This window comes from Panthera leo, chromosome A2 (genome assembly GCF_018350215.1).
Source record: "Panthera leo isolate Ple1 chromosome A2, P.leo_Ple1_pat1.1, whole genome shotgun sequence".
Taxonomy (NCBI): domain Eukaryota; kingdom Metazoa; phylum Chordata; class Mammalia; order Carnivora; family Felidae; genus Panthera; species Panthera leo.
The window spans coordinates 144,615,711-144,642,871 of record NC_056680.1 but is presented as its reverse complement, the minus strand read 5'-3'; the positions used below and the strand labels follow the sequence as shown (position 1 = coordinate 144,642,871).

Below are 27,161 nucleotides of genomic sequence, written 5' to 3'. Positions count from 1 at the left end.
TTCTAAGCAGAAGAAATTGTGAGCAGAAAGGCCCTGAGGCAGATAGGAGCTTAGCATGCTCAAGGAAGAGAAATAAGGCTGGGAGACTGGGTGAGCAGTGAAATAAGAGAGAGGCCCCAAGTGGCATGCAGGGTCAGGTCCCATAGGGCTTTGTAGGTGAGATTAAAGGCTTGAGTCTTGGTTTTATTTTATTTTTTAGAAAATTTTTAAAAATTTATTTGTAATTATTTTGAGAGAGAGACCAAGACAATGTGAGTGGGGGAGGGACAGATTGAGGAGGAGGAGGAGAAGGAGGAGAGAGAGAGAGAGAGAATCCCAAGCAAGCTCCAAGCTGCCAGCACAGCGCCCGACGTGGGGCTCGAACCCATGAAACCGCAAGATCATGACCTGAGCCGAAACCAAGAGTCTCATGTATAACCAACCGACTGAAACACCCACATGCCCCAGCATGAGTTTTCTTTTTAATGCAATGGAAAAATCATTGAAAGGTTTTAAGCAGGTTTTCATGATCACTGTATTGTTATAGGGGAAGAGTAGAAATACTGGTGGTTTGGAACAGGTGCCAACATCGAGAAACTCTGGTGTCTATAATCCATTGCCTTGAAGAAATATGGCTGTGTGAAGGAGAGCACGCAAATGGCGGGCGGAGATAAAAGGAAGGTTTCAGTTTTTACTTCTGAAATGGGAGATTCTGAAGGATGTTGATGTGCTCATTGTAGGGGCAGTTGTCTAGAAAAGAGGGAAAGCTTGGTGATGCTGGGCATCAGGATGAGGATTGAAGGCACAGTGCCTTTGAGACAGTTAGGAAGACCTTAAACATTTGAATGAGCTCTTGAGGCAGGAAAAATTAGCGTGTGTGCAGGGAGGATTTTGATGGGGAGAGTGAGAGATCCTGCCCACCAGCCCCCATCCTCTCAAAATAGGCAGAGCTTTTAAGTCAAAGTGAGAAATAGAGGAGCAAAGGGGACTGGAGATTTACAGAATAATGAGGAAAATGCACAAGCCATTGGAGAATCGGGGACAGGCTACTAGTGAAAGGAGAAAGGAAAATTATCTGTGATGTTGAATCCACAAAAGGTTATTGAGCATACTTTTTAAAGTTGGTGCATTTGCATAATGTCTTTCCTCCCTGCCAGCCCAGTAGATATAAACTCCATGAAGGCAGACCCTGGGTCTGTTCTGCTAAACATTCCTTCTCCCCACCTCAGGGCCTGGTACATTGCCTGCTCTGTACTGAGGTGAGGGAGTAAATGAATGAATCAGTATTTAGTGACACCTTCAAGTCCAAGTACAGCGAATATGAATGATTGGTTTCCTCCAGTTGCATATGGGTGTTTCTGAGGAGAGGGTGCATGGGGTTTGCAGAAGGTTGCTGCAAAGCAATGATGGCAATGGGTCTTAAATCTTTTTTTTTTTTTAATTTATTTTATTATTATTTTTAAATTTTTTAAACATTTATTTACTTCTGAGAAAGAGAGGGAGACAGAGACAGAACATGAGCAGGGAAGGAGCAGAGACAGACAGAAACACAGAATTCAAAGCAGGCTCTAAGCTCTGAGCCATCAGCACAAAGCCCGATGTGGGGCTTGAACTCACAAGCCATGAGATCATGACCTGAGCTGAAGTCAGATACTTAACTGACTGAGCCACCCAGGCGCCCCTCTTTTTTTTTTTTTTTTTTTAACGTTTATTTATTTTTGAGAGAGAGAGTGTGAGTGGGGGAGGGGCAGAGAGAAAAGGAGACCCAGAATCCAAAGCAGGTTCCAGGCTCTGAACTGTCAGCACGGAACCCGACGCAGGGCTCGAACCCATGAACTGTGAGATCATGACCTGAAATGAAGTCGGATGCTTAACCGACTGAGCCACCCAGGCGCCTCAAATCTTAAATTAAGCAAGGAGAGGAGTGAAGATAGGAGGGCTGGTAGGTGGGAAGAAAAGGGAGGGTCAGTGGATTAGAGTTCTTAGGGACTGTGGTGGGTGGGGGTGGTCTGTGATTTTGGAGGTGAAGCTGTTTATAAGATGACAAATCCCAGGTATGTCCTGGGAGTGTGATGGGAGTGTGAATGAGATGTGATAGAGGAAAAGTCACTGAGAAGAAGCTTCAGGGACTGAGAAGACAGGGTGTCAGGAGTGTGATCTGTGTGGGTGATAATGTCACTAAAAATGACAAGAAAGAGACTTGGATGCCAGGTGCTAAAGTTCTCTGTAATGGAAGAAGCCAGTGGTCATATCAGCCCTGTTAAATGAAAAACCTCCTGTTGGCAGTCTATAATATTTAAATTCATTGACCTTCATCTTGCTATTAGCCAGAGTAAAAATAGTAGTTGGCTTTCCCTCCCCCAGGCCACCTCTAAGGGGAACCTTGCCTTTGTACATGCTTGCTTCTGTCAGAAGATTTGTCCATTTCCTTCTAGAAGCTGGTTTATGTCAGTCTCAATTCTGCCTTTGGCAATTCGTTATTATAGAATCTTTCCATTTGCTATATAATAATTCCATCTAGCTTACTCTTTAGGTTAGTTCCTACTTTAATTATAGTAGCTGACGTGTAGCTTTTGAGCTGGTTATTCTGACATCTTTTTGGCATTAACTCCTTTCCTCCTTTTTGGATTGTTATCGTAATGAAAACATGTATTTTTGGCTTCCTCTTTAGTTAAACTGCGATCCTTTTAAAAACAAGTAAGAGTAGTGTCTTAGTTCCCTTTGAAAAGCTTGTTCACCACAACTTAAGGTTTGTTCATATTTCTGGTGTTGGTGAAAACATAATGCTAGAAGGAACGTCAAAGATGATATCATCCAGTTGTCTCAGTTTAAGGATAGTAAAACTGAGACTCGGGAAGGTGGAGATAAATGACTGACTACTAACTAATTGCAGAGTCTGCCTTCTGGTTTCCAGTCTGGTCTTTTCCCCCCAAACCAAATGCAATTAGAATGGTCTTCTTCATAATAAATGTTAGAGTACCTGTATTTTCTATTTCCAGTGTGATGGGGTTATAGGAAGCCTAATACCCACTAATCAAAATATACTCTAATGCTCCGGACACTTCTAAAGGATTGAGAGAGGAGTAGGTAGGGGCAGATACTTTCATCTTTAGGATGAGGAGAGTGAGGTGAAATTACTTGCCTGAGCTCATGAGCCTTATAATAACGTTGAGTACTTACTGTGTGCCAGTTGCTGGTCAAATGCCATACATATATTCATTTAATCTTCGTAACAGTCCTATGATGTGCAGATACCAAAATTTAACTTAGCTTTATTCATAACAAAGGCAAAGAGATTCAGTGACTCTTAACTTGCTTGAGGCTTGCAGAGTGAAACTTGGGCCGTGTGACTGGAGCCTGATCTTTTAACCACGACTTTATTTAAGAAGAGTGGCCAACTGTGTCCTATGCTGCCTCTACTGAGGCAGGGAGTAATGACCATGAGAACAAAGTCCTCCAGATTCAGACAGTGTGGTTATATGAATGATCAGGAGAGTGAAAGAGACCCTGTGGAGACAGGAAAGAGAGCATTACAGTCTTCCACAAATGAAACTACAGGAGAGTAGATTTAAGGCTCGCAGGTTTTGGTAGGCTGCTAGGTTGGTAGCAGGGTTAGGCTGTTGAAGGATAACACTTCGCCTTTTCTTAGTTATAAGTAAACTTTTCTTATCCATCCAGCCCATCCCTCAGATTCCATATTATCCGAGAGAAAGGAAGAAACAGAAAAGACGACCCCTTGTTGAGTTTAGATCTCCTGAACACACACAGGATCGGTTCAGAAGTTCCCATGACACAGGGCATTGAGAGTGAGCTCCTTGCTGGGTTCCTCACCCAAGAAGAGACCGGCCCAGGTCCATCTCTCCTGAGTAGGAAAGGCTCGGCTCTCGGAAGAGGCCTCTGCCTGGGTGCGGGCTGCCACGGGCTGGGCCTGGCCGTCTGAGGTAAGATGAAAATCTCTGAGTGTGCGCTAATGCACAGAGCTGGCGGCATGGCCGTCACTGGTGAAGCCAGCAGCCCCCCCCCCCCCCTTTTTTTAGCTGGAACATCCCAACCCTGGTCGCCTCCTGCAGGCTAGGAATGGAGATCCAAGTTACTACCCTTAAAAAATGTGCAGTCCGAGATGCTGCTAGGAGCGATAAGATCCAGTCTTTAATAGATAGATCCGAAACAATTACATCCGCCTAAGAAACGAGTCCATCAGTTTGATTCTGAGTGGTCTACCTTGTGCGGGCATCTATCATGAAGATGGAATATCAGAATGACTTAATGTTTTCACTTACCCTTTTCTCACAGGGATTCATAAACTCGTAATTAAATTGCATCAGCCACAGCCGCCTTAGCCGTCTGCAGTCCCAGCTCATTTTATCCCTGGGATGGAGCTCCTCTATTTTTGCCTTCGGCGTTTTTCACCTACTCACCTCAGGGTGGATTTACCTTGTTTCATGAGTCACTTGTCGGACCTCTCATTTCTCAAGATTATTCTGAAGGAAATTTCTGTATAGATGACTGGCCCTAGGTTATTTCATTCTGTCCACACGTTTGATCATTAAAAATATCCTCACAAGTAAAACAAAGGTGATTAATTTTTGCCACCTTTATTTACATATTGACCCCAGTATCTGAAGTTACTGGAAAGCATGTACAACTTTGTACAGATCCCCTGCTGGGATGAGACACAGAAACGGGCTGAAATAAACACCAGTTTTCAGCATGACTCGGCATGATGTTATTTACTTCCTCTGCCTGTTAGCCTATGGGTCAAAAGATGTGTTAGTCTAGAACAGTTGAGTATTGGGAGTGTCACAAGCTAAAGCGTGGCATATTTTTCCTTTTTAATAATCTTTCATTTTATGAGATAATGCAGTTTTTCACATCAACTAAGCATGATTTGGATTCCTCCTCCAGAATTATAAATCACTTCATTCCCCTCTGCTAAAAGATAGAGGACAGAGGTGGTGAGCTTTCTAGCTAAGCATTTGTTCCTGTTGCCTTCCCTTTTATAAGTGCTTGGGTCGTGCCAGAGGATAATTGTCTCAGAGATTTGAAGGAGTTCTGGATTTTATCTGGTCAAATCACTGAAATATATATATCATTAGAAAATGTCTGGTTGTGAATAAAATCTTAAATCATGTAGATTAAAAATGACTTGCTTCCGCCTATCATGTTTTCGCAAAAGCAGTTTTCAAAATCTGTTTTCTTAAAATATCTTCAAGCTAGTTCCTGGTTGAATGGAAACAAGTGTTGGGAAAATTCTCTTGTCGCAGACGTATTCGTTAGTGTGGTGATCGCATTGCCAAAAGGAAGGAGGACATGCCAGGGCAAACACGCTGAGTCCTGAGAATGTTCCTTCTCTGAATTCCTGGCCTGTTCTTTCTGTGTCTCCTCCCCTCCTCGTCCAGAAGTGCCATTGTTGCCATCATCATTCAGCGTGTAAAGGGCTTTGCCAGAAATACTGCCCACAGCTTGTCCAAGAGCAAATGTTAAAGGATATATACTCCGTTCTGTTTACTTACTTTGGGTATTTTTCTAACCATTGAAAATGCCTGGTATCGGAAGAGATCATTGTAGTCTGGAGATTGTTTTTTGGGCAGAATCGGTCTGGTTAAACTTGTTCCTCAAAGGCAAAGGTATAAACTATTTCTGCCTACTTTGGACCAGTCAGTGGATTCTGTGTCTCTTTGTGGTATTTTAGCATGTTGTTAGCTTTGTATTCTCTAGAATATTTCTGTACCTAAAAATGTGCCCTGCAGAATTAATTTCCTTTATGGACTTAACTTTAGACATTTCCTCTAAAGTCCTCTGTTGTCAGAGCTCTGGCCATTGTTATTAAATCGTAGATTTTTAGTGCTGATAGTTACTTTATAAACAGAATAAGAATGGGGGTTTTGGAGATCATACAGTCTAGCTATTTCAGGTAAAGAAACAGGCTGAGAAGTAAAGGGACTTTCCCAAGGTCTGCAGTTAATAGCAGGGTTGGGACTAGACCTCAAGCCCCTGTTAATACTTTTCTTTTTCCAGTCTGATTTTGCCCTCTGTCTCAGAGCACAGATGATGTTTTATACTTAGCAGGGGCACTGGGGTCTGGGCTCCAACCCATTTCTTTTTCTTCCTTCTTTCCTTCCTTCCTTCTTTCCTTCCTTCCTTCCTTCCTTCCTTCCTTCCTTCCTTGTTTGTTTTTGAGAGAGAGAGAGAGTACGTGTGCATGAGTGGGGCGGGAGGTAGACAGAGGATCCAAAGCTCTGTGCTGATAGCAGAGAGCCCGACATGGGCCTCGAACTCACCAACTGTGAGATCATGACCTGAGCCAAAATTGGATGCTTAACCAACAGAGCCACTGAGGCACCCCCAACCCATTTGTTACTAAGAGTATGTTTACTGAGTCCTTTTTGGCCCTCCCTGTTATGTACTCTTGGATTCAACCAAGCCAGAATTTCAACTTAATTGAAAACAGTGTGGAAGCTGTATTGATTCCAAATGGAATCTCTGGGCCTTGTACCAGAAGGGAGGCACTTTAATCTTTCAGAGACCGTTTTTGGTAAACATTTAAATCTCTTTTGACTCTAGCTATTTTCTCAACTTACACCTTTGAGGTTCCCTATGACATGAAATTGTTGAAGTTCCGTTCTTACTCTTCTGACTTTCCAAAATTTCTGCATTGTGAATTTTAATAATTGGAAAAAAAAACCTTTCAATTTAAAAAAAAATTATAAATGTATGAAACATTCTAAAGCAGAACACAGCTCACTCATTTTGCTCGGGACCTTTGTTCTGTCCCCAGCACCAATGTGCTGGTGCTGTGACCTTACTGAGCTGTTCCCTTATTAGCCCCCCACCCCCTCCCCCCTGCCCGGAGATAAGGCTTGTGTTAAAAACCAACAAAAAATCTTGAGGGATTGTATGTAACACCATTCTAGCATAGTCTCTGGCTTCCCACCTCACTCAGAATGGAAATCAGCATCCTTAAAAGGGCCCACAAATGCTCCTCACCTCTCTGACCTCACTTCTAGGCTTCTCCTTATTCATCACGCTTCAGCCTCACCACTCCCTTTACTGGTCTCCTAATACTCCCTTTGCTGAGCTCCTGATGCATTTTGCACTTGGCTGTTCGCGTTATATAGACACTCTTCCCCTAGATACTGAATGATTCCTCCCTTACCTCCTTCACTCCTTCCGATTGTCCGCTTCTCCATAAGGCCCTCCCTGCCAATCCCATTTAAAATTGCAGCTCCCACCCAAGCATTCCTGTCCTGAGTCCCCTTCTCTGCTGTTCTTCCTCCATAACACTTGCCACATTCTAGCGTAGCACTTGTTTTTAAAGAGTTCTCCAGGTGATTCTTACCTGTAGCACCGGGGACCTCTGCCATACATGTTGCTTTCCGAGGTGTTACTTAGGAGACATCTAGCAGAAGCAGGATTTTCAGCATCAAGAATGAATTGTGAGTTCTTTGTTGTAGCTTCAAGCCAAAATACTTTTCACATAATAGAACAAGTCTCTTGAATTAAACCATCTAGTGGCTAAACATTGTTTCCCACTCATCAGAAAGGTTCTTGGCAGTTGTAATAGCAGTATATTCCTGTATGTAACTGATCTTGAGGACCATATGTCTTATCATCTGAAGATCTTTTGATTTTTTTTTTTTGTATTGAACTTGTAATATTTAAACAAAAAAGTGTTTAAGATTTGAGAGAAAATAAAATAGTTGATTTTAGTGACCTTCTTCCTTAAAAATGGTTCAGCACTGGATAACCTGTGTATAATTAGGTCCGCTTTAGAATGTTTCCTGCATTGGGGTGCCTGATTGGCTCAGTCGGTTAAGCGTCCGACTTCGGCTCAGGTCATGATCTCACAGTCTGTGAGTTCGAACCCTGCATCAGGCTCTGTGCCGACAGTCCGGAGCCCAGAGCCTGCTTCGGATTCTGTGTCTCCTTCTCTCTCTGCCCCTCCCCAACTTGTGCTCTGTCTCTCTATGTCTCTCAAAAAATAAATAGGGGCGCCTGGGTGGCTCAGTCGGTTAAGCGTCCGACTTCGGCTCAGGTCACGATCTCGCGGTCCACGAGTTCAATCCCCGCGTCAGGCTCTGGGCTGGTGGCTCAGAGCCCGGAGCCTGTTTCCGATTCTGTGTCTCCCTCTCTCTGCCCCTCCCCCGTTTATGCTCTGTCTCTCTCTGTCTCAAAAATAAATAAACGTTAAAAAAAAAAAATTAAAAAAAAATGTAAAAAAAAAAAGAGTGTTTCCTACATTTTTAATTTTTTTTAACATTTTTTTTCCTCAATTAGTAAGGTTTTTTTTTCAATTATTAAAATTACACAGTATAGGGGCGCCTGGGTGGCTCAGTCGGTTGAGCGCCGACTTCGGCTCAGGTCACAATCTCGAGGTCCGTGAGTTCGAGCCCCACATCGGGCCCCTGTGCTGACAGCTCAGAGCCCGGAGCCTGTTTCGGATTCTGTGTCTCCCTCTCTCTGACCCTCCCCCATTCATGCTCTGTCTCTCTCTGTCTCAAAAATAAATAAACGTTAAAAAAAATAAAAAATAAAAAATAAATTACACAGTATAGAAATTTTGGAAATTCAGGAGAATAATAGAATGTGGGAGTCTCTCAAAGTTGACTACTGTTGACACTTGTTTGTTTCCTTCTATTTTTTACATTGCTGTGATCCCATTTCTGGTACAGGATGGGGGTGGGGGTAGTGATGTAATCTGAAAAGTGTAATGGAGAAAATATTCCCACCACAAAGAATTAAGTGCTGTTAACAGTTGTAGATGTTTGCTTCCAGTTTCCTATGTGCAGACTTTGAAAAAAAAAAAAAATACAAGTACTTTCTCTCTTTATCTCTTTTTAAAAGGAATATAGTGTTACAGATAGATTCATCTTTAATCACCATTCCCATTCTGTTCCCTGTTCCCACCATGACCTTGACCCTGCACCCTCACTGAAATAATTACTTTTTAAGTTTAGTATATATGTTGGTTCAGTACAGTTTTCTATACTTGTTACCATAGAGATATGTAGTGTTGCTTTGTTTTAGTTCATCTAAATGTTATCATGCTGTAAATTCATACAGCTTTTTTTTTCTCCCCTTAGCGATGGGTCTATCCAAGTTGATACTTACTGATCTAGTTCATTACCTTGGCTTTATCGGACTCCCAACATGTGGATATTACTACAGTTCCCCTAGTCCCTTTTGATAGGATTGCATTAGGTTTTTGGCTTTTATAAATAAAGCTGCAATGAATATCCTCATGGGTCTTCTCGAACACATTTATTAGTGTTTTTCTAGGGTCATACAGAATTTTTATCCTCTTAACATTAAGACATGAACGTTTGTATTGGCTTAGTTTAATCTCTTCAATAAACACAGACTTCTTAAATCTAGACTTGGAAGCATCTTATTTCCTTAATGAAAAATTAATATGAAATCGTAATTGGACACAAGGCATTTCTTTTTGCATTAGAGTAATTTAAACATTGCTTGAGCTCTCTTAACAGCAGTAAGAACATGAAGCCATTCCAACACAAAAAAATTTAAAAACAATTTAAAAAAGTAGAAACATAGTATTAGAGTGACTAGAGCAAGTGAAGACTGTGGGATACCTGGAATTTTGTATTATTAACCCCGTTTTCTAAGTCTAGAGAAGGTTGTTAGATTTTCCCAGGTAATGACCTTTGTTGGAACTCGTCCCTGAGGATCCTCCTCTGATGCCACTTCTCTGCATCTCTCCTGGTACCTTCCTCTTTCCCTCCAGCTGTGTCCGTTCTTTGTGCATATTGCACTTACGTCCTTGTGTCTTGTCTCGGTGCTGCGCTGACGTCCAGGAGAACCGTGTACTGCCTTACTTACCTCATACCCTGAACAAGCACAGTGCCTGACACGTAGGTGTTGACCAAATACATTGTGAATGAGGGAAAGAGAAACATACGAGGTGGGGGTCAGGGAGGGTGGGATTGAGAGGGACACAATGATAGTCACTTTAGTAGGGAACTTCAGTTTATCAAAAGTATGGAATGGAATAAAGTCTTGAGATGAGATGATATGGATGATAAAATGACAGCTCTGACAGTGGACCTCTGCTTTCGCGTATTGTCATTTGCATATATACAAACTGATTCAGTCACTGGTTTTAATTAGACTAAAAACTAATTTCTCCTTGGAATTTAAACGTCAATATGTATGTTAAAGTCTAGGGGCACCTGGCCGACTCAGTCAGTAACACATGCGATTCTTGATCTCAGGGTTGTGAGTTTGAGCACCACGTTGGGTGTGGAGATTGCTTAAAAATAAACTCTTTATAAGTCCCTACTTACTTTTGTTAGTCTCTACTTGTTCTTCTAGGGATAGATCAAAAAACTTGAATCCCTGACAGATACAGCCATCTTACAGATTTTTCTTTTTTAATTCCTTGCCTCATTTCTTGGTTGCCCCAATTTTAGTCAAAACTGGGTTTCCTGGAATGAGTAGACTAAAGTTAAATATTTTGGTCACTGTGATGAAATCCTTTGTGGTTTGGTAGCGGTATTCCTTTAGTGTTTCAACAGCTTCATTCATGTTCCGCACCCAGTGTGGTGGTACGATACCGGTAACTGAGCTTCAGAAGGAGAAGTTTAAATGCAGAACCTCCAAATTTAGAGACTGAACAATAAACTTGGGCGGGAAGTCAGGGTAGCTTTCTTAACTTGCTGATAAAAGTAATCAGTACTAGGTATAACCCACTTAGAACTATAAATTTTCTTCGCAAGTACCTTCATAGCTCAGAAGACAATTTCTCTTAATGATTATTTTGTATAGGAAGCGCATTGCTTTCAAAGTTTGCTCATTGTTTTTTAATAGAACTCTGATAGAACCCTGTGTTTTAAGTAAGTGACACTGTCAGATCATATAGTATTAACAGTAACCAAACATCTAAGATTAAAAGTAATGAGTTATGGGTATCATCACCTTTTTCTAATAATGAAATTGTTTCCAGTACTAAAATACTTTAAAACGAATTGTTCTCTGGATACTTTTTGCTGCTAATTAACATCTCTTTTTACAGGATTCATGAATAAAATTTTCCATCCCAACATTGATGAAGCGTAAGTAACTATTTAAAAATGTTTAAATCTTAGCAGCAACTGCCCTTACTAGCATTCATCTCTCTCTCCATTATTTAAAAAAAAAAAAAGGCACCTCAATTATCTTTCTAGATTTTATCAACAGAGAGGACCGTATGGTCACTTAAACTATAGAGTCCCAGGGATATGATATTTTAAACCACATTAGTGCACATTCTGCTGTTGGGCTGCTTAGTTTTCCCATTGCCATGAGTAGGTCCTTTATTCCCCCTGATACCCAGCTAGCATGTGTAATATTCCACATCTCTTTTCTCTTTGCATAGACACAATTCAGAGATCTAAGTTTTCTGTATACAGATTCACTATTTTCAGCCCTTAAAGTGTTTCTTAGTTCTTGAGAGTAAAGCAAACATGAATGTGGTTTCATTTCAGTTAATGAGTCTTACGTACGCTTTCTTTCCTTCTAATATTTTATTAGTGATATTTTAAAATGTGCCTCCTATTGTGTATTTCTGATGCTGTTTACAATACATGCTTTTTTTGTTCTGCAGTCTCGTCATGGCTAAATTTTGCTATTACACACACACACACACACACACACACACACGGTATTCTGAACTCCGTGTGAGTAGGTTGTATACACACATCATGCCCTACTGCCTTTTTATACTTGTATCAGTCATCCTAACAACAAAGATGTTTTGTTACATAAGCACAGTATACTCGCTGGGTTCAGGAATTGAGTGTCAGTTTTAACCTACTGCCACATTCCAGCAGTGTACCTTTTTGGCACTTAGTTTTCCCCCGTAAGTAAAATATCCAGTCCGTGATCATGTATTGCATTTACTTGTTTCTTTAAACTACTTTAATTACACGTTTATTTAAAATACTTTAATCCGGAATAGTTCCTCAGCTTTTATAAAGTTGACATTTAAAAAAAAGAATATAGATGGGTTATTTTAGACCATCCCTCAATTTGGGGTTGTCTGATGTTTCCTCATCATTAGATTCAGAATATGTACTTAAGACCAGAAAACCACAAAGTGTAATTGTGTCCTCGGGCTACTGGGGAGGTACACAGGTTTGTCTGCCCCTGGTTGCCAGTGTTAATTCCAATCACCTGGTGAAGGTGTTGTCTGATTTCACCATTGTATAGTTGCTGATTTTTCCTTTTAATCTCTGAGGAAACAGTAAGACTTTGTATATATTCTGCTCTTCATCATACTTCCCTAATTGGGATGTTTTTTCTTTCCTTCCTTCCTTCCTTCTTTTCTTTTCTTTCTTTCTTTCTTTCTTTCTTTCTTTCTTTCTTTCTTTCTTTCTTTCATACTATTCTTGATAAATAAAATTAGGTGCCAGGTACATGCAACTAGCTTTCTAATTTTTAAAAAAATGCCATTCTTTCCATCTGTTTCAGGTCAGGAACTGTGTGTCTAGATGTAATTAATCAAACTTGGACAGCTCTCTATGGTGAGTTTGGCCATGGAATATTTTTTAGAGATGTTGAGACACTGCCTAAAAAATGTTGTTTGCCTTTTCTTTGGTTTAAGATGTTTTGTTGGGAATGGGAAGGGATTAAGAGGGCCTGGATGGGAATGTTTGATCAGTGAAAAAAATATTTTCTCTTAAGTACAAACTTTGACTTAGCAACGGAAGTTTAAAATAATCTTGTGAGATTTTGAGCTTAAGGTATAGTGATGTACATATGCAGACATACAAATAAACATGTAAACATACGAGTGTGTTCAGAAGCACATTGTGTACGTGTTTACCTGTAATCGCTTTGACTTTTGGAAAAACTCCTAGCAATGTCCCTGTGAAGTGAGGTGGTGCATTAACAGGTTTGGGGAGTCCTCTGTTTTGAAGGCCAAAACCTCATTATGAAGCCTTGCCTCAGTGCTGAAATCAACATCTCCTCTCTTATAGTGAACCAACCTGTGAATTGCACAGCTCTATGCAGTACAATGCTCAGCGTCACAGAGATACGTAAGGAATATCAGGCCCTTTCTGCCTGAGCTTGTAACTTGGTTGGGCAGCTACAAATATGTGGAAATCTATGTAAGTTAATTAGGGATACAACAGATCAGTCTGTATTCCCCCACATGTCCAGGTTGTCAGGCGTCATGGGCCTCTTTGCTCTCGTGTCCCGCTCCACCCCCCCCCCCCCCCCCCCCCCCCCGTGAGGCTTCCCCTGATGCTCCAGCTGCAATTGATCTCTGCACACCCCTACATTTGATAGCTTTTTGTGGCCCATTTTTACTTCTTACCTGTGTGTGTCGTTCATGCCTACTTTTTTGTGCCACTAGATTGTTTCCGGTCATAGGGGTCTCTGGGGTGCACGTCTGGTGTCCGTGTCCCAGCACTCCCTATCAGAGCCTCGTACCCATATGCGGTGAAAGAGTCAGTGGTGCAGGCAACACACAGTCCCCAAGAGGTTCAACAAAGTCACCTTAGGCAGGGCTTGACCGGAGGGAGCCTTTCTTACTGAAGAATTAGGAGACCTTTTTATTCCAGCCACAGTCTGCAGACTACTTTGCCAGACTTGCCTGTACTAGGACGGTGCATGAGACTCACAGTGGAAGGCTGGTCACCAGCAGCACACAGTTAATCCTTCTTTTGTGTTTTCTCCTCCTGATTCTGCCATTTAAGAATCATTTCCTCTGCCTGGAGTTACCCTCCCTGGTCTTTGTATGGCTGACACCTTCTTTTCTCACCTCAGTCATCTCTCAGAGAAGCCTCCTTTCCTAGCTACTCCATCTAAAACAACATTCCTCCATAGCATAACAGCCTGTTTTAAAAATCTGTGTTTAAAGCCAGTATTTGTTTATCGTTTATCTTATTAGACTGTAAGCTCCACAAGAGCAGGGGCTGTGTGTGTGCGCACACGTATACAAGCGCCTGAAACAGTGCCTGGTGTACAATAAGGGTTCAGATATTTGTGGAATTATTGACTGAACTAATCACGCCTAGTACTGTGAAACAGAATTTTAGGGATACAACGGCTTATGGGGAGATGAGGCAACAAGAAAGAACATATACTCTGAGGTTGGTTAAATGGATTCCTTTCAAGATGTGTTTTTGGTAAAAATGTCTCATGGCAGACTGCCTGGAATAGCTGATGTAATGATGTATTTTCTTCAACTGCATTCACATTTTAGAAATGTACATAACAAAATACTACGAGCTGGTTCCAATTACAGTAAAGTAAATTGGACTTCAACTAATTCTTTTACTGTTGACCAGAAAAGCTTTGTGGAAGAGATTTGCTGATTCTCAAGTACTTCACATCTCAGAACAGATTTTTTTAAAAACAACAGCTTATTGAATTATAACTCACATACATGATATTCACCCATTTAGAGCATGTTAATTTGATAGTTTTTAAACAAAGTCACAGTTACGTACAGCCATCACCACATTCTCGTCGAAGAAGATTTTCTTCACCTTAAAAAAAAAAACCAAAAAACCCATACCCTTCAGCTGTCACCCCCTCATCCCCTTAACCTTCCTCCCCGAACCCTAGGTAATGACCGATCTACTTTTTGTCTCTATAGATTTGCCTATTCTGGAATTTTTATAATGGAATCTATGATATGTTGTCTTTTGTGACTGGCTTTTTTGAGTTCACATACTGTATTTAAGATTCATCCATGTTGTAGCTTGTAGCATGAATCAGTACTTCATACCTTTCATGGCCAGATAATACTCCATTTTACAGCTATTACGTCTTTATCCATTTGTCAGATGATGGACATTTGGGTTGTTTCTACCATTCAGCTGTTTTGAATAATGCCTATGTAAATGTGCACAAAAATTCCTATGCGGACATCTGTTTCCATTTTTCTTGGGTGTGTACCTAGGAGTACAACTGCTGAATGACATGGTAACGCTGGGCAAACCTTTGAGGGAGTGACAGACTATTTTCCCAAGTGGTCGTACCATTTCACTTTCCTACCAGAGGGTGTTTGAAGTTCAGAACAGATTTGGAAGCAGAAGCCCAGCGTGACTTAAGATTGATTTCATCACATGTATGGAATGTTGGTGTAAAGCGTTACTTTGTGAAGCACTTAGTAAGTAACAAGGATTAAATTACATTGGTCAAAGTGAACTTTTATTTGCCTCTTACATGTGTATAAGTTATCATTAAGTGTTCTGTAACATATGAACATGGAGAACACTAACACTGTAGATAAGTGCAGGGACCCATGAAGGAGTGAGTGTAGTCAAAAATGTACTCAGCATGGGAGAATTGTTCTGACATTTTGCTCAGACCCAAACTGCTCCTCAAGAAGATTCAACATTTCTTTCATGGGCAGTTTTAGGAGCAGGTAATTGCAATTTATTGTAAAAGTACATAGTAACGGTTGGCACCGATGACCTTGAAGTTTCTTTTAGACCTTCCTGATCCCTGAAATGTGAACTAAATTTTCATTACACAACCGCTAAAGACTCTGGCATTGGAGGTTAGTCTATAATTGGTAAATTTGGAGTCATTCCGTTTCCTGCTGTGATTCTTGAGAGAATCTTAGTTCAAAGGACAAAAAACCCAATTTAATATAAAACAACTAATAGAAAGTTGGCGTGTTAATACAGATATTCAGCTGAAAACCAAAAGGCTTAGCCTGGCAACCAAAACTTGTCTCAACACCTCTACCATATAATATAGTACGGAGCAGGGAGTGACTTGTGAAATTTCCTGCAATTAACTTTGCCCCAAGGCATGCACTGTGCAATGGATGTACATATTTGTAGTATAACAGCACTTCCCAGTTGAAACTTCAGATTTACACTTCTCGTAACCTGCTACCAGTCAGTGTTCTTGTTTCTGGCAGATTTAATCCTCTCGTCCCCCCCCCCCCCCCCCCCCTCCAAAAAAAGACCATTGATTTCTGGTAGCCCATTTTGACTCATGGCCTCTATTGTCATTTGTTTCCCTTTGCCAAGTTGCCATGCAGTTTGTTCATTCAGAAACTTCGAATTGGTGTGATTATAGTGTAATCACCCAGTAATTTTCAATTTTTTATTATTTAACCTTGCAAGAGAGCTAATTATAGTGGGTAATATGGTTAATTTCCTAAAGATGCTTGTCATCATATGAAGTCACTGAGTATGAAGTTACTATTGTTACTCTTGTGCCATTAAAAGGAGAGTAGCAGATGCCATCACAAAATTGATTCGTTTTGATTTCCTGTGTGATAACATCTTTTTCTTGCTTTCTTTTTTTGTATCCCTTCCTGCTCTTCCAGACACAATGATAAAAGCTCTGGAAAATTTAAAATGCAGCCAAGGGGATCTGAATTAGTTTCAGAAACAACTGTGATTTTAAAAATTGATGGAAGGAAAGTTCATTAAGCCACAGGCAGCTTTTTAAGCATTCCTACTATTTTCCAGTTTCCCTTTTTCCCAAATATATTTTATCCACAGTTGGCTTTTCTACCCACACTCTTGGAGGCCCCGGTACTGCCACCGCAATTCAGCTTTAATTTCTTTCCCACCGTTCTGGGCCATGCATTCTTGACCTCTGTCAGTTGTGTTTCTCTCCGGTTTAATTTTACTCATTTCTCAACTGACTTGGTAAATGACTTATTTTGTGGATTAAGTTGTGGACAAGTAAGGTCAAAGACAATTTTCTTATAAAATTGGGCAGTTTACAATTTTATTCTTTCTCACCTTTAGGGTTGCTAGCCCATGGACTGGATACTCCTCTTATTTTGCTGGTGAGAAAAATCAACATTTGGGAAATTACTTCCCCTAGAGTCGTCTGGGGAGTCAATCACAGACAAATGAAGTTGCCTACAACAAAAGGAGTACTTCAGGGACTTTGAGATTAAAAATAGACAAGAGAAACGAAGTTTCTTTTACTAAGCATTTAGAACAATTTTAAACTATAAGTTTATTTAATAGTACTATACTGTGGGCCTAATGAATTCAAGCTTTCTCCTGCTGGAAATAGTTATTCCATCCCTCTTTTCAGTCAGGTAGCCTGTGAATCTTTCCAAACAATTAAAATTCTGGCTAAAGGTAACTGTGTCTCAAAATAATGCTTTGTGTTCACTAGTGCTTGCTAACTGCGTTTTCTAGCCACTTTGATGTAGCTACGCAGACAAGAGATACATGCATTTGTCTGCATGGATGATTGGCCAACAACTAACATTTGAGAACAGGCTTGAGAACTCAGTATTGATCTGTCCATGGTGGAATCATAAACATCATCCTGCCTTTGGAACAGCTGGATGTCATTATAAGTCTCTTAGAGGCCAGGTAGAGCAGTTTCTTTCCAATGCTGTGGGGGAAATGTCAACTGTAGGAGATAAAGAAACATGCCGAGTTTGGTATTTGATGGCTTCAACAGTACTTAGCTAGCTCCATGGTCCACCTCCTCTGTCTGTCTGCTTGGAGATATTCAGATGTGGTGTCGGTATGTGGCCCAAGAGATTAATTAACTATGCACAGAATTTAAGAATTGAATTTAAAAACTTGCAGAAACTCCTTAAAAAAACCCACATTCGTGTTCACTGGTGGTCCGTATCAGGAGCGTGGAGTGGTCAGGCTTTGCGGAGGGTAGGACATGAGCCAGGCTGTGGCCCTTACAGAGAGACACAGCTATGTTCTAGCTTTTTTGAGGCTTCAGTTGTAGGGCCCAGTCGTGATGATACAGATTTGTTTTCTCTTCATTTGCTTGTTGTGATCACTGCATAGAGGCAGTCTTTGCCATGTGTGGCCACTTATCTTGTAATTGCATGAAGATATCTTTCCTCCTGACCTCAAAGACAAACTAAATTATTATCTCGTAATTAAAAACTTTAATAATGAGTTTTGCTGTGACTGTAAGAATACCAGCTAGCTAATTATACATTAATTGCCCTCATTTCTGAAAAGTTAATAACAAATCCTATTACTGTTTCAGCTGGCAGTCTTTTAAGGTAAGCAGGGTCCTACCAGGTTTGAGTTAGGATGAACCCTCTAAAGAGCACCCGAGTAAGGTGGAAAGTGTTTGAGACCGACATGGCAACAAAGGACGTGTCTTTGGTGAACAGGAACCTGTTTTCTTCCTTCCCATCTCTAGCAGCATTCATGTTCTTCTGTAGATGTCTACAGTTTAAGTACGCTGGGCGAGGGAACTGCAGTGGATGGGAGATGATTTTTCTAAGTCTGGCAGCGTGCCACAAAACGTTCCGTGTTCTGTAACTACACACCTCTGGTTGGTGGCCTGGTGATCTGGCACTTAGTGGAATGTATCTGGTGTTCGTCCAGGGTTTAGTTCCCTATGTCTTTGACATCGCCCTTTCCAACATATAACCAAAGTACCTGTTTTTACTTTGGAATACTTAAAAATTATAATGCTACCACTGGTGAGATTCAGTGTATCAATCGTATTGCAAAAATTTTTTGTTCATTAATTGTTATTCCTACTAATTGCACTTTTTTTTTTTTTTGAAAGGTGTGAGGAGGAAAGCGTTTGGCTTTTTGCTTGCATGACCCTCTTCATAAGACCTCATTCTGTCTTTAAAAGGTCCCCATGGACTGACTCGAGAACATTTGTAAATCTGATGAATTCAGACCTTTTATATATTTTATCCACATAAACACAGGAGACCCTCTCGGTGAAGTAATTGGATACATTCTTGAATTCATCCTCCAGCAGATTGGTGGCTTGATATATGATTCTGTTAGCAGCATGTCAGCATTCAGTAAACCGAGTGTGGTGTGGCAAGCCTTGTGGCCAGCTGGTTCTGTGCCACGGCACCACAGGAAGTCTTTGGGGGGTGGTCTGCTTCTGCTCGCCGTGTGTGTGCCCTCAGAACAGCTGCAGGAATAGGTTTTCCTCACTGAAGTGGGATTTGAATTAGTTCTTTAGAGAATATTATTATTTCTTATTTAAAAAAAAATTTTTTTTAACGTTTATTTATTTATTTATTTTTAATTTTTTTTTTTAATTTTTTTTTTAACATTTATTTATTTTTGGGACAGAGAGAGACAGAGCATGAACGGGGGAGGGGCAGAGAGAGAGGGAGACACAGAATCGGAAGCAGGCTCCAGGCTCTGAGCCATCAGCCCAGAGCCCGACGCGGGGCTCGAACTCGCGGACCGCGAGATCGTGACCTGAGCTGAAGTCGGACGCTTAACCGACTGAGCCACCCAGGCGCCCCACGTTTATTTATTTTTGAGACAGAGAGAGACAGAGCATGAACGGGGGAGGGGCAGAGAGAGAGGGAGACACAGAATCTGAAACAGGCTCCAGGCTCTGAGCTGTCAGCACAGAGCCCGACGCGGGGCTCGAACTCACGGACCGTGAGATCGTGAGCTGAGCCGAAGTCGGACGCTCAACCGACTGAGCCACCCAGGCGCCCCTAGAGAATATTATTTTTAATCTCAAAGCCATTTCTTCTTTAAGTCCACCTACCTGTCTGAGGGCACTCCTCCTGAGCAGCGTTTTTGAAGTTTTCCTCAAGATGTCTGTCACCTTTTACGGTCCCTGCTTACCAAGTCCTGCACATAGAACGACTGCTTGAGCATAAGAAATGCCGTTCCTCAGGTTGAAGAAGTTTATAGGTTTCTGACTCCTCTTCGTTTGTGAGGGTAGAATTTTACGTTTTTTAGTGTTCACAGACTGTAAGCAGGAGAAATTTAAAAATCCATCATTAATATTCCAACTTCTTAGGAGCTAGCTAGCTAACATCTATCAGTTAACCCAAATTATTAAATAAAGAAATCTGGAGATCTTATCTGCCCTGTTTCAGTCTGATAAAAATATGACTACATGTACATTATATGTATTTTTTATACATATAGTAGGTACCTTCTCACCCCTACAAAAAAATAATTGAATGAAATGGATTTTATGGTTGGTTTTCCTCTGAATGCGTATAAATTTATGACTGGCTTAGCAGTTTATGATGGATTAACTACAGTTGCATGTAAGATGAGCAAAAGTCAATTAGTGGGGTTTTGAAAGGTCGACTGCTAATTTTCTCTAATAAATCAAGGATATGAATAACATGGTTGAAATTTTCCATTGATCTCAACTATTTAGCCATTAGCTTCAACCATAATGGCTGAAAGTCCATGGACAGAGATCAGTGTAAGTCCTAGAGAATCATTAGTTCTAGCCCACTAGAATCAACGATTTGTGATTTTTCTCCACATTTTTACCTCTAATTGTGAGTGGAACTTCTATTTTCTTCTTCTCAGCCCTGCTCCCTGTTGAATTATGGGACAGATAAATACTGTAAGGAGTTGTGGTTAACACAGTGAATTTCAACTTGAGAAGCCAGAGGTCCTCCATCAGAGGGGAGGGGACCAATGAACTCTAAGTTTGTTTGGATAGCATGCTTCTGGAATATGAAGAGTTTGGAAGGAAAACAAGAGGGACTTGATCTTGATAGGAAATGACCTGAGTGATTGTTTTAAGGAAGCTTCTTTGGTTACAGAGGCAAGAGTTTGGAGCCTGGAAAGCCACCGAGGAGGGTGGTTGCCCTGATCTGGGGTGGAATGCAACAATGGACTTGGTGTAGTTGCACACCAGGGAAAACAGAAGAACCAGAGCCGTTTTTAGACAGGTAGCGAGTCTGGAAAACTGCCCGAATACATGAGTAGTACATGGAATAAAGGAGGAAAAGGCGTAACCAAAGTCCTTCTGGGGGTTTGCAGCCTTAGGGACAAGGGTGTTAGAGTCTACTTAGGTATCAGGAAAAAAAGATTAAGTTTTCTGGGAAGTAATTTCAGGCATATCAAGTTTGATAAGACCAGAAATATAAAGGGCTGATTAGAAAGATTTCGTAGTTACCAGCACAGACTTGTTTCTTTAAAATTGCAAGATGATGAGCTTCCCCGAGTAAGCGTATATGGAGCTACTTCCAAAATTACAAACACCTCAGAGTTCACACTGCTGTGCAAGTGAATGATGTCTTTCCGAGCAGATTTTTATTTCTGTATGTTATTTGGCCTTAAAAGGTCTTTAAAAGGGCTCTGGGCATGTGGGGGACAAGGAGTAGATTACAAAAGGGGGGAGAGGGATAGGTGGCCTTTGAGGAGAGGGGGAGTGGCTTCGATGATTCTCGACACCTAGTCTTGACTGTGCGTGTATATGCATGGTGCTTTCTAAGTTACAGCATTTTGGGTGTTAAAGCTCAAAAACAAATGAGTATTAGGCAAGTTAATGTCTCTGGGGGAACTGCCTGCCTGGCAATTCTAGTTCCTGGTGGGCCAGACCACATCAAGCTTTGGGCATTCACAGGGTTTTAACCTGGAGATAGCAGCATGCTTGACCAAAGTTTTCATTTTAATGTTCAGAGGAAATAGAGGAAGAAGAAATAACTTTTGGTCACTGGTTTGTAAACAGCCGAGAATAAAACATGATATGTGATTCATCCCCTCCTGTGTTTTCTAAGTCATGTACTGTCTTTTTGTGAGTCACCTGGAGTAGGGTGGCTTTACTTTGACCATTGGTGCCTTTTTTTCCCCCCCGTGTGACTCATTTTAATTAACATGTATTCCTTGAGGGATACAGGTAGCTGAAATTTCTACTCTAAGAAGGTGGCATATTTTTATAAATATTTTAGTCTAGTCCTTTGATGCCCTACGAAGCCTATTCTACAGTCCTTTTTAGTGATGTGTAATTCTTCCTTGTGAGGAACTGCAGTATTATACTTCCCTTTTTGCAGATGAAGAAACTGAGATGCAGAGAGGAAGAGACCTGCCCGAGGTCAAAGAACAAGTCAGTGGAAGGCCTGAGATTAGGCTTGTGGTCTTGTAGGTTTTCCATCTGTGGTTTGCCATTTTGTTGGAGAGCGTCTGGTCTAATGGAATTTACTAGTCTACCCGATGTCCACAGTGTGTTAGGTGATACACATCGCTGCCTCTTCTGCTCTAAAGCAGCCCTTTCTTGCCCCTCTAAAATGGATCCACTTTCTCCGACCGTTAGTTCAGAATACCTCCACCTGGAGGAAGTGACCGTGACAGCAGTGTGCAGGAAGGAATGCTTGAAGGGGTCAGGGAGTGGTTCCACTAGAGCCTCCTGAGCAACTTAGCTGAGAGCCCTGAATATTTTCAGAGAAACCACACGCAGAGGGCCCTCTTCCCATTTGTTCTCTATGGATATGGGTATATAGTGTAGGTAGTGTTTCCTGGCTATGCATTTCCATACACACGGATGCCAGCCTATCCTAAGTCAGGGTCCGTGGGGTAGGTATGAGGTCTCAGCATGCATGTTTTGAAAAAACTCCACAGGTAATTCTGATGGACAAACAGCCAGGACCTAGACTTACCTAGGAACCATTGCTCTGGACCGAAGGGGGTAAATGGTGCTTCTTTTGATGAGAGATCAGTATGATTTGAGTGTTTTTAAAAATTGAATATGAATATAAATTACTAGTTTAAGTGCCTAAACTGAGGACCGAGTGTTCTAATATTGTTAATATAAGATCAGGCTGAAGAATCTGTCTTAATGGACTGCATTTTTATAAATGCTGATTTAGTCCAAAGCTCATCAAAAACCATACTTTTCAAGGTGGCTCAGTGGGTTAAGCATCTGACTCTTGATACTGGCTCAGGTCATGATCTCCTGGTCCATGAGATCGAGCCCCACATTGGGCTCTGTGCTAACAGTGTGGAGCCTGCTTAGGATTCTCTCTCTCCCTCTCCCTCTGCCCCTCCCCTGCTCACTGATGTGCTCTCTAAATAAACTTAAAAAAAAAAAATACTTCTCTGGGATCTTTGGATTTCCTTGAAAAGTTAAGGCAGCCAATAATGGAGCTAGCTGACTATAATCTCTATACTGTGTAACCTGTGTCTGGCTCTCTCCCTTTCAAAAAGTGGAAGACTAATTTTTTTTCTTTTTTTTTTTTTTTAACGTTTTATTTATTTTTGAGACAGGGAGAGACAGAGCATGAACAGGGGAGGGTCAGAGAGAGGGAGACACAGAACCTGAAACAGGCTCCAGGCTCTGAGCTGTCAGCACAGGGCCCGACGCGGGGCTCGAACTCATGGACCGAGAGATCATGACCTGAGGCGAAGTCGGCCGCTTAACCGACTGAGCCACCCAGGTGCCCCAAGATTAATTTTTTTTGAAAAGACTTTGAACTGTTATCGATTTATTATTATTATTATTATTATTATTATTATTATTATTATTATTAAATTCTAGGGGAAAATAATTCATTTTATGATGGATTTTTCCAAAGATGAGTATCTTTGTTTCACTCTTGGTTTGTAGTTTAGGTCTTTTCTGCCAGTATTTATCTTGAAAGACAATTTTTATCTGCAATTTGGTAGAGATGTTTTGTGGGGGAGGACCCTCTCAATAGTAATCACTCTGTCAGCCACTTTCAGGGTCGTGTTACTACTTTAAAATGCCCATAGCCACAGCATCCTGGTCTTTACAATCTGCCCTCTTTGCCTGGAACGGGCTGTGTACTTTTCCTTTTCTGCTCTTCTGTTTTACAGGCGTGACTCAGCACATCTGTAAAATGGATCAGAACTGTGTTAATGCAGGAGGACAGGAGAACGCAGGAAGGTAGAACAAATAATTGAGGGTTCTTTTACTTGTTGGGAACAAATACCTAGGCAGAGCCACTTATTGGTAGCTTGAGAAACTTAAAAGTAGTGGGAAAGGGGTATAAAAATCCCTTCCTGGAACACATGAAACACCTAGTTATGAAACATGTTGTCTGCCGTATTTCTCAAGTCCTAAAGCACTTCTGGAAGTTACTTAAAGAGAATAAAAATACACTTTTTTTAAAGTTTTTGTTGTTGATAGGAATATTCAGCTGCTAATCTTTATATTATATATATATATATATATAATCTTTTTTTTTTAATTTTAAAGCAAGAGCATGGGGGGAGCAGGGGAGAGGGGCAAAGGGAGAGGCAGGGAGAGAGAATCTTCAGCAGGCTCCATGATCAGCGTGGAGCCTAACATGGGGCTCGATTCCACAACCCTGGGACCGTGACCTGAGCCTAAACCAAGAGTCGGACACTCAACCTGCTGAGCCACCCAGGCACTCCAGCTGCTAACCTTTTTGAGTAGCACCTACAATGACGATGCGACAGGAGACCTCCCAGGTCACCACATGCGGATATCTGTGAAGAGCCGTGGGCTGCTTTTCTGTGACTGAGCTACTTGAAAACAAGCACGTTGCTTCTGTGAAGTATCAGACAGTTCAGCCACAGAAATGCCTTAACATTCTCTGCTTAGATCATCCTACTGGCCTTGAACTTGTGAGAAGGGAACACTTTGAGGTAGGGGGTGGCCATCTCTGAGGATATGCAGTTTGAATGCCCAGATGTGGTAGCTCGTGCCGTCATGAAAATTTAGCGTTCATTTCATCTGCCGACAAAGATGTAGATAAGCCCAGGTTTGAAATCCGCTCTTTGGACAAGTTGCATAACCTCTTTGTGCCGCAGTTTCTCCATATGCAGAATGGAGATGGTAATTAGCTCTTTGGCTGCAGTGAAACTAAGAGTGTACATGTGAAGTGTTTACCAGGGCCTGGCTTGTAAGCACACTGGCTGCTACCGTTCCTGTTACTATTATTAGTGTTGATGGAACTCTTGTCAACTCTTCTCTGGGATCGTGTTCAGTTTGTAAAACTTCCACACCTTGTTTTTTCTTCAGAATTTATTTACCTTAATTTTTAGACTTGTGTTTTATTTAAACATTTCAAACACGCAAAAGTAGAAAGGACACGTTTATAGGAAAATGCCGTTTTTAAAGGTAAAAAAGCAAAGTGTCACTTGAAGTGTGAAAGTAGAAGCCGTAAGCCTATTGCCTTAAGATGACTTTTTAAAAATACTTTTATTATATGTACTGTACATACTTCCAGCTCTAGACAAATGCCATTTTAGGGACTTTTTCCTTCCATCATTACAGCGTAAATATTTTCCTCTATTTTTTATTCTCTATTTCTCTATCAGCCTTTGAGCTTTGAGTAGTTTTCAGTTGGTTTATTGACTATGTTGATGTTGCTTCCTTTTTTTTTTTTTTTGTTGTTGTTGTTGTTGCTTCCTTTTTAAAAAAAAATTGTAAGTAAGACAACAGGGAAAACCTTATTGCAGGTGATTGGGGTTACCTTGAAAGATTATTTCTGTTTTGCTCTCTTGACTAGGAATCTCTGCACTCATTTCCTGGTATCAGAGAATCTTATAATAACGCTGTTCTTTGGGAAGTTAGTCTACTGAAGGTGACATAGCTCCAGTCCATATAGTAATACCAAGTCCCCATAACTTGGGGTTCAAGATGAACGTGCTCTGTCAATACCTGCTCCCCGGGAGCAACACTGTGCTAACTGTCCTGGGACTGTCCTTGACATCACTATCGATACCTGAACTGTCCAGTGTGGGGTCTACTAGTCATGTGTAGTTCTATAAATTTCAATTCACTAGAATGAAATAAAAATTCAGTTCTTCAGTCCCACCAGCCACAGTGCCTCAACAGCCACATGTGGCTAGCAGCTACCGTATTGGACAGCGCAGATACAGAACGTTTTCATTATTGTAGAAAGTTCTGTTAAATAGTGTGGCTCTAGCTTATTCTCCCAGCTGCTCACTCTGTTAGGAAGCCTTACGCTGACAAGGAAGAGTTGTCCCTTATTCATAGGGTTTTCTAAAGCAGAGGATGACAAACATTGGCAGCCTGGTTTTTGTATATGAAGTTTTATTGGAACACAGCCACACCCATTTGTTTACCTATTGTCTGTGGCTGCTCTTGAGCCACAGTGGTAGAGCTAAGTGTTGAATAGTTACAACAGAGACTTAATGTGGCCCCCAAAGTCTGAAGTATTTACTTTGGCCCTTTATGAAAAAGTTTGTCAGCCCCTTTTATCTAGACCAGAATTTCTCAACCTCAGCACCGTTGACGTTAAAAAATATATATATTTTTTTTATGTTTATTTTTGAGAGAGAAAGAGAGCAAGTGGGGGAGGGGCAGAGAGAGAGGGAGACACAGATCTGAAGGAGGCTTCAGGCTCTAAGCTGTCAGCACAGAGCCCGAAAGGGGGCTTGAACTCTCGAATCGTCAGATCATGACCTGAGCTGAAGTTGGACGCTTAACTGACTGAGCCACCCAGACAACCCGGCACTGTTGACATTTTGGCTCAGATAATTATTTGTTGTAAAGGGATGTCCTGTACATTGTAGTATGTTTAGCAGCAGCCCTGCCTCTGTCCATGAGTGCTGGTGGCACCACCTGTCCTCCTCCCCCATCCAGATGTGACAACCAGATTTTTCTCCAGACGCCAAATCATCGCTGGCTGAGAACCACTAATCTAAAGTGATTTGGCTTTGACCAAACGCTCATTTAAAATACTGCATAAGAGTGCTCACTCTGAAGGGAAAGAAAATACATGAAAAGAGCAGAATAAATGAAAGAGTAGTTTTTATGCTATACTTTAGCATTCCCTCCAGAAAGAGAAATTTCTCTACCAAACGTGGTACAGTAACTGCGCAGGGCAGAGAGCTGGAAGCGCTAAGATCCACACTTCACGGTCTGTGAACTGAGGAGCAAATGGACTGGAGTCATAGCATCACCGAAGTGGCGGGAACGTGTAGTTTATTTCACAGGTTTACAAGGCCTGTTCCCTTTATAAAACACTGTGTGACTGCAGGGCTCTTGTTGACTTTGCTGTGTGTGTAAATGTCATGTGTATACCCGCCACCTTGTGCTGCATGTGGCAAGACGGGAGTCAATAAATGTTTACTAAAATGGTTGTTAATAAATTCAATAAATTGATATTTCTCTGTCTTACAATTATCTATGATTTTAAGTGGTCTATGTAGGTTCCTGCCTTCATCAGCCAGAATAATTGAAAAACTGGTTATAAAAAAAAAAAACAACCTGGTTGTATTTATGTCCATTAAAGCTGATGAGAATTGAATTAAACGTCAAGGCATATAATATTCTTTGTAAGATCTGGTGCTTGAATACTTTTCAGAGCGGGTGTTTTCAAAGCTGTAGAAAAAGGCAATATTAAGAGATACTCATTTTGTAAGAATGTTGAGTATGGGGACACACATTTTAATTAAACAAATGTACTATTTCTGAATTCTTGGTTTAAAATGTGGAGTGAATTAGAATTGGGACAATTGCCTTTGAAAGCGAATATCAGGTATACCTTTTTTCTGATTCTTCCAATT

General features: G+C 41.1%; 1 protein-coding gene across 13 annotated transcripts in view; it reads left to right on the top strand.

Moving 5' to 3' along the window:
• UBE2H (ubiquitin conjugating enzyme E2 H) overlaps window positions 1–27,161 on the top strand; it is a 102,872-nt gene that overhangs the window by 66,689 nt on the left and 9,022 nt on the right. For 12 of the 13 annotated variants that reach the window (XM_042924456.1, XM_042924454.1, XM_042924450.1 and 9 more), the window contains 2 exons: window positions 11,012–11,051; window positions 12,448–12,500. In XM_042924456.1, the coding sequence (XP_042780390.1) occupies window positions 11,012–11,051; window positions 12,448–12,500 (93 nt within the window). Of the gene's footprint in view, window positions 1–3,657; window positions 3,921–11,011; window positions 11,052–12,447; window positions 12,501–27,161 lie in introns of all 13 variants that reach the window. The other variant, XM_042924461.1, reaches the window with a different exon arrangement.